Source organism: Cricetulus griseus, chromosome 3 (assembly GCF_003668045.3).
Source record: "Cricetulus griseus strain 17A/GY chromosome 3, alternate assembly CriGri-PICRH-1.0, whole genome shotgun sequence".
In the NCBI taxonomy this organism is placed as follows: Eukaryota; Metazoa; Chordata; class Mammalia; order Rodentia; family Cricetidae; genus Cricetulus; species Cricetulus griseus.
The window spans coordinates 243632980-243641382 of NC_048596.1; the positions used below are offsets into that span (position 1 = coordinate 243632980).

The 8403-nt window shown below is 42.2% G+C and overlaps 1 protein-coding gene across 1 annotated transcript; it reads right to left on the bottom strand.

The window, feature by feature from the left end:
- Positions 1–229: 229 nt before the first annotated feature.
- Positions 230–7735, bottom strand: Gpx5 (glutathione peroxidase 5). Its single transcript, NM_001256840.1, has 5 exons — positions 7623–7735; positions 4232–4385; positions 2029–2146; positions 1504–1603; positions 230–440 (listed from the first exon to the last, which is right to left on the bottom strand). Exons 1-5 carry the CDS (start codon positions 7707–7709, stop codon positions 234–236), a joined length of 666 nt encoding a protein of 221 aa, NP_001243769.1. The 5' UTR covers positions 7710–7735; the 3' UTR covers positions 230–233.
- Between the last annotated feature and the right edge of the window lie 668 nt (positions 7736–8403).

The window sequence follows — 8403 nt, forward strand, 5'->3', positions numbered from 1 at the left end:
AAATCTGTAACTCAGGTCTCTGGATTCAGATCTTTTCTTTTCTTCTTGGACTCATATATCTTACAAGGAAAAATGTCTGCTGCTTTCCAGACATAAATCTACTTTGTGCAGGGGAGGGATGTAGGCAAGTTAGGGGTGACTTGGGCAGTAAGTAAAGAGTGTGGTAAGAAGATGGATGTTTTCAGAACAGCTCTTTAATGGAGAAGTAGGATGGGCTCTGAAGATGGGTCTTCCTACTTGGTTTTGAATTGCTTCAAGTACATCATGATATCAGCCTTGACAGTGCTGATAGGAGCTTGGTGGAACCAGCGCATGACAGGGACTCCATTGGGTCCCACCAGGAACTTCTCAAAGTTCCATCGGATGTCATGGACTTTTATCGGCTCCCAGTAGATATGCTTGTTTGAGACCACAATCTCTGAGGGGTGAGGGCAGGCGTGCTGCAGCAGAGAAGTAGAGAACAGAAAACACATGATTTTTGTTCCTGGATGTCCAGGGTACCCTCACTCACCAGTACTCCCCTCCCAGTGGACCCAGATATTTTAGCCTCCTCTGGTTCCTGCTAAACACCACACATTCTCCTAATCACCATCATACCAAACCCCAAGAATGTTGTTGATACCATAGCCTAAGTGTATTCCCTCATTCTGTCTTTCACAGTCACATCACATAGGTTAAGATGCATTGTCTTTCAAATTTTCATTTCTTCTTGTTGTTTGTGTTATGAGGCAGGGTCTCATGCAGCCCATGCTGGCCTCAAAGTCAATATGTATCTGAAGGTGATCTTGAATTCATGATCCTCATGACTCCACCTCCCACGTGCTGGGATGGCAGACAAATACCATCATGCAGGCTCATTTTCCTTTTCTGCAAAGTGAATGAATGACTTGGACTAGAATATTCTTTCTAGGTCCTACTGACCAGTGGAATTTCAAAACATCCCTTTGCAGAACCACTTAGAGCTACTAAGACTTTATCAAAGAAGAAAAAAGACTAAAGCACATTTTGTCACTTAATTTTAAAAAGACCCCCATAAGAATTATTTGCATGTGGCCCATCACCTTCCAATAGAGGGCAATCTTAAAAATTAGATTGATGGAATTAATGAAGCCTTCCTCATGCTGTTCTGTTTCATCAGTACATGAAGAGCCATGCAGTTGTACTGCTCTGAGCTCTTAATGTTGCTACTACATAGCCTACCCTATAGGTGGCAGACATTAATCAAAAAATATCTTGGATGGATGCAGAATGAATGCAATAGGCCAAGTGAAAGCTGCCATTGCATACAGCTATCTATTCCTCACAAATCCAGAGTCCTACAGATGCTAAAGACTAGCTCAAATCTCTCTGCTAAGCAGATTTCAGCCAAAAAGCACAACCAACTTCCAGGAATGATCTCTTGGGTCTGTTTCTACCATAACCAACAAATGGAGATTTTAAGGCCCCAAGTGATGCTGAGAAGATTGGGGAATGGAGTTGTCCATACTCCAGCAATTCACCAACCTTCAAGAAGGTGAAGATTTTCTGTTCTTTTTCACCATTTACATCCCCTTTTGCAAAAAGCTGGAAATTCGGTAAATATCCTCCTCCCGGACGAACATATCTGCAACAAGCCAGAGGTTGGCACATGAAGGTAAACGCTATGACAGGACATTGAGATGCAGACAGAGAGAGGGCAGAAAGAGGCAGAGATCTGGTGGGGGTGGTGGCGGTATGCAGGAGACAAAGGCCTGTTTTACGTGTTGGTCTCTGATTCATTTCCTATTCCTTGATTGTAGTCTGTCTCTACTCCTTTCGTTGCTTCTGTCTCAGGAATAGCTGATCTCCAATTTCTCCATCATCCATCCAGGTCTTAGTCAGGAGTGAAGAGAGGCTCTATGAACCTTGTCAGATTCTCCTCAATTGAAATCTGCTTGCAGGTGCCTCAAGCCTTTGAACTATCACCCTCCCAGGTGGTTCAGAGGGCCAGAAGGGCCTCGGAGACAGGAAGGTGACAAGGTCTCTAACGGGCTTCATGCAGGTACTTACTTGAGCCCAGGAAGAATCTCTAAATTTTCTCCTGGTTCTTGCTTTCCAAATTGGTTGCAGGGAAAGCCCAACACAACCAAGCCTAATGGCTTCAGCTCCTCCTGGAGTGCATTCAGTTCTGTGGTAGAAAAGGGACAACATGATGGCCTGACCTGGAGATCCTACATCCAGGAAGGACCCCTTTAATCTGTTTCTACTAAAAGCAACATATGGAATTTGATGATGGGGTGGATGACAGGAGGAAGACCCCATGGGCTGGTCATCTTACAGAGAAGGAAACAGAAGGAAAAAACCATCTCTGTAGATCAGAGAGACACCTGAATGTCATGACTTGAGTTAGATGTATATTCTGAGTTCCCTTATTGTGGTGCAACATTTCTCAAACTCCCAATCACATGCAGTCCTTTCACAAACAGGGTTTCCCAGGTGCCATTTCCAATTCCACTCCTCTGAGATGAAGCCCACCTGTGTTTGTTACTTAAAACCCTGACACTATACTTAAACAAAGCCAGCTAGGAATACCACAGGTCATCATCTAGCCACCGTTGTTGGCTGATTGATAGATTGGGCCATTCTTTTCCTAAAGGAACAGGCACAGATGAGAGCTGAAGCTCTCTGCTATGTACAGGCTAGCTCATGCTGAACAGGTTCTCTCCTGGGTACAGGCTAGCTCATGCTGAGCAGATGCAGACAAACTTGACAGTAGCAGGAGCTGAGAGCTTCAAGCTGAACTTCCTGATACTCAGCAACTGTCCCAGGGAAGTCAAAGATGAATTCTACCTTTAAAGAAGTCCTCAAAGTTGAACCAAAGTATAGAATCCAATGTTCCTGTCCACTGTTATGAAGCGTTCCAATCTCCCTGCACAGACTTTGATAGTTGCTTTCTTTGTTAACCCTTTCTGGGTTCTATGCCTTTATTCCCTTGACAAACACAAGTCTGTCACACTAGGGTTCAGCTTGGCCAATTGGCATCTCTCAAAGTCCCTTTTAAAAGTTAGAGATTGCCTCCATATTTCCACACACTTTCCTTTCTTCCTCCCCACTCCCTCTTGTCTTCACCAGACAACCCTTCCCGCTCTCCAGGAAAGAGACAAGATATTAGGAAGCCTGCCTTCAGCTCTTTAGCAACTCTTCCAGGATTACTTATCTGTTACATGCTAAGTGGACATTAAATATGTAGATTTTTTTCTCTTTGAGATATGTCGCCCTATTAGCCCAGGCTGGCCTAGGACTCATGACCTTCCTTCCTCAGCCTTTGAAGTATAGGAATCACAGCTATGTATCAGGTGTGCCAGGATATAAATTCTTTTTTAAGGCCCCTATATACTGATAAGATGGATTTTGGCTCAATTGAAAATAAATGAGGAATTGGACTGACTTTAAATGTGCTTTATTATTTTAAAAGTCATCAAATAGTGTTTACAATATTTGATGGCGGAGGCTTCAGAAGAAAGAACGTCTTTCACAAACATGCTAGACTTCTCAGAGGGGCTAGAAGGAAAGGTTTTCACTCTAAGACTTTTTGTTTCTTTGACTTTTGATCCTTACGATCATATTACTTCTGTAAAGCACAATGCACACCTTAACTCACAAGAAGGCCTTATTAGTTCAAGCAGCCAGTAGCTTTCTCCATCAGGTTCTATTCTGATTATACGGTACACCAGGTAAAAGCCCCCATGGCCCTTTCATGGTCATTGTAGCTTTCCCCGGAAAAGTCTCAAAAAAAAAAAAAAAAAAAAAAAAAAAAAGGATCTTCTCTTCTATATTTGCCAAGGACACTTCTGGAATTTTCTGAGAAGTACCAAACTCATTGATATATATTGATTCCAGGGGCAATCTCAAAGCAGACACCAGGCCTACCCAAGGATAGGCGCCAGCAGTTTTGCTTTCTTCTGCTGAGAACTGAAAGGTGTTTCAGGCCTTGCAGATCACATGCTGTCCATGACTAGTATCCACAGAACTACTGATCTCTGCCTTGGGATGCAAAAGCAGCCATAGGTGAGGATGTGCTGTGCTCCAATGAAGCCCTTACAAAAATAAACTGACTAGGTTTGACATGTGGGCTATTGCTTACCAATTTAAGACATCAGAGAATGACATAAATTACTATGACACATATAATTGGAATAGAATTCCCAGTGTAATTTAGAATATAGTCAGCTAAAAAATTTTGTCATAAAGTCATATAGCTCTGAATTCTTACCAGGGTACTGAATTGTCAGACCACAATAGGTAGCCACGTTGACAAAGAGGACGTGTTTGCCTGCATACTGCTTGAACTGAATGCGTTCCTTCCCATTAATAGCGAGAGCCTCGTAGTCATAGATGGTGCCTTTCACATCTTTGTAGCAATCCATCTGGAAGCATTTTGAAAGCTTTGTTAAGAGTGACAACAACACCCCATGTCTGTTTCATCATTCACAGTACACATGAACAACGAAGGTGTTAACCTGGGTTCAGAAAATAAACAGGAATTGTGTAAGAGATCAGAAAACGAAAAAGTGGGACTTGATGTATAATATATTGCTTTTGTGAAGAAAAGGAGTGGTAAGTGGGTTGTCTGTCACTCTTCTCTTACCCTGGCGTGGCAAGAGACAAGGCCATGTGTGGACAAATTAGATTGAATGGAACTAAGAGCAAATGGCATCAGAGAGAAAAGAACCCTGGCTTTTGTGAGAATGTGGCTGAGAACAGCCATGGATTAAAGGCACGTTGCCTGGTTGCTCTCCAAGCAGGCCAGATTTTCATTGCTTGAATGCTTCAAGATGATCTAGTTACTTCTCTTTCTCTAAGTCTTCCGGCTTCTCACCCCACTCGTGAACGTGATAGAATGGGAAGATCTCTAGCCTGGAATAAGATCTATCATTCAGAGTGTCTGTGAATCTGGGCAGCTCTCATCTCTGGACCTCAGTTCCTTTCCCCAAAGTACAAAGAAGTTTCCAGGTTTGTCATTCTAGAATCTAATACAGTTTTGTAATGGATTTCTCTTTCTTTCACTCTCTTACTCCTATGGTTGTCTTATATGCCAACACTGTGGGGAAAAAAACCCAAAAAAAACTATACGTGTGTGCCAAGAAAGGATGTGTAAAGCCCTAAAGCCAATCTCAGATTGAGACAGACTAGCCTGTCACATGTGAAGATATTTGAAGAGACTGACAGATATTAGAAATAAGTTCTACATGAAATTCTCATTGCATTCAGTCCTCACACTGAATTTCTCTATGAGGCAGGTCTTAGGTTTTATTTCTGTCTCTGCTTTGGCTAGGTCCCTGCAATATGAAGGTGTATGGATGGATGCTTACAAGCACAACCAGATGCACCCACTGTGCTAGGGAGGCAGCTATAAATTGCTCATGGAATGCAAGGAGTATAGAAATCATGAAAAGAAAGCTACATGCCATCATTGACTGAGAAAGCACTGCTGAGGGGGCTGAAAAAAATCAAAACAGGCTTTCCTTATCAGACAATGAAGATGGACTTAGACAAGGATCCCTGGGAGTGCTGTGCTGTGCTAACTTATTCAGCACCATCTGCTCCCACCCAGAGAAGGAACACTGCAAAACAAAACCCAGCATTTCCAAACCTTTACAACTGAAGAGCCTATCACTAGCACCTGAGGTTGTAGGTCCTGCTCTGAGGGGGAAGGCAATTTCTCTATGTAAGCTTTTGAGCCTTTCTTTCTTTCTTTCTTTCTTTCTTTCTTTCTTTCTTTCTTTCCTTTCTTCTTCTTCTTCTTCTTCTTCTTCTTCTTCTTCTTCTTCTTCTTCTTCTTCTTCTTCTTCTTCTTCTTCTTCTTCTTCTTCTTCTTCTTCTTCTTCTTCTTCTTCTTCTTCTTCTTCTTCTTCTTCTTCTTCTTCTTCTTCTTCTTCTTCTTCTTCTTCTTCTTCTTCTTCTTCTCCTCTCCTCCTCCTCTTCTTCTTCTCCTTCTTTTCTTTTTTGTTTTTTTGAGACAGGGTTTCTCTGTGGCTTTGGAGGCTGTCCTGGAACTAGCTCTTGTAGACCAGGCTGGTCTCGAACTCACAGAGATCCACCTGCCTCTGCCTCCCAAGTGCTGGGATTAAAGGCATGCATCACCACTGCCCAGGTTGATTTCTTTAAACACACACACACACACACACACTTAATACTCAGGTATATATGCAAAGCATATAAAAAGAATTAATTTTCACGTTCTTGATGCCTACTTCCAAGCCATACTATTTTGGGAAAGTGGGTAGGGAGCTTTGGCAATGAAAATCACGTTGAGTACTACAGTATAATATCTTAGAGAGACTCTGAACTTGAAGACTCATTTTGGTCCATCTTATCTATCCAGGTGATAAAGGGTTTGTGGCATGGTCTGATTTTATCTAGGCCAGGGTGTTCTTCACACTCATGGCAGTTCTCTGGCTTCAGCTCCTTGAGTGCTAAGTTCAGGCATGATCCACCATGCCCAGCTATTCCAGTCTATTTTTTCTTTCAAAAATGATATTTATTTAATGTGTGTGTATGTGCATGCTTGAGAGTGTATATATGTACATTGTATATACATAGGAACCTGCAGATGTAAGAAGCAGTTACAAGTAGTTGTGAGCTACCATGTAGGTGCTGGGAACTGAACCCTGGCCCTCTGTAAAAGCAGTAAACACTGGTAACTGCTGAACCATCTCACCAGTCCCTCCAGTTTATTCTTGATGTCAATTGCTCTGCTCTTCCAAATAGTTTGAGTCTGAATGTTAGGTCTTGATGACTCCAGACCAGCCTTTATTAAACTCTGAGTCTCCATATCTAATGAGGTAGCTCTGAGAGATACATAAAAACTGTATGTACCCAGAAACTTTTCTTGTCAGTTCCAAAGAGAAAGTCTTCCTAGAGCTGCCTTTTATAGACCAAATTATGTGCACATTGATTTTTGATCTCCCAGCCAAGCTGGATGATATAATCCACAAATTAGGAATGGATAGAATTTGCACCCCACAAGTTCTGTCCCACTGTGTGAAGGAATGTTTGATTGCTTCTAATATCCCCTCATGTATTACTGTCTTCCTGCATCTGCCCTTTCTACCAGAGATTGTTGATCAGGCAGCTGAGTTCCATATTGAAAGCAGAGCTAAGACTACATTCTCAGACACCTACCTGGTGCTCCAAAGCTCCAAATCTAATTGCTTTTAGGACTCTGACTATTGTTTCCTCCCCATGCGTTCCTTTATTCTTAAAAATCCACATTGGTTTTTTGTTTTTGTTTTGTTTTGTTTTAAGAAAGAAGCCCTTCCCTTGTTCATTATTCTCCTTCAAATCCCAGTCCCTACCTACTGGATGACCATGGTAGTTCTGCCCTCAGACCTGCTGTGATCTAACGTGACTTGTAGGGGGCACCCACTTGGAGAAGTAGTGGAGAAAGGACTGTTGTTAGGAGATCCTTTCTTCCTTATCCATATGACACTCAACAAAAGCAAGATCATTCAAGAAGAGAAGAAAGGTTCAGGTGACCACCAGGAGCAGAAGACAGAGGTGAGACTCTTACAAGAAGGGCTGTGCTGAAGGACGAGCTCTAGGAGCAGAGCACAGGAGCGACCATGCTCAGTCCTGCTGTGCTTGCTATGGACCTTACTCACCTTCATCTTTTCCGGCCTGCGAGTTGTCTGCACACAGCTGGCTAGGAGAAGTGGGGCAAGGTAGAAGATTCTTAACTTTATAGTCATGATTACTATTGTAGATCGCTGATCTGAGAGCCTGGGGCCTTTGTACCTCTCAGTTTTTTGATACCTTGACAAAGACCAGCCCACACCTGTTCAGACCAATCAAAGGGCAGCAAGTACTTCTGTTCAGCAAACCTAGAGAATTTAAGTCCTATCCTTGCCTACACACGCCCCCATGAACACTTAGAATTCAAAAGTGTGGTGAGGACCTGGAACTCATATAAATCCTGGCAGGATTATCGGAAAGATGTGGCAAGCCCTTATAGATCCTGGAAGCCTTAGCTGGTTTTCCTGAGTGGATGTGAGTGTTGAGATAAAGACATAACTTGTCAAACAATTGATGTGGATGTTCTAAATACGATTTCTAGGGCTTGAGATATATAGCTCAGTGGTATACTGTGTTCTTAGTATGCTTAAGTTCTGAGTTCAATGCATAAAAACAACAAAAACAACCAATAATGTTCTTTACCTAATATTATTATTTTAGCTTAAAAAAGAAACATTTATTTATTACACTGCTATACTACAAAGATTTGGGCAGTAACAAATATTGGGTGTTATTTTAGTTTTAAAAAACTACAGGATAGAAGTTAGAGAAATGGCTGTGTTAATAGCACTTACTGGTCTTGCAAGGGACTTGAGTTTGATTTCCAGCACCTATATCTGGTGGCTCACAACTACCAGCAACTCCAGCTCT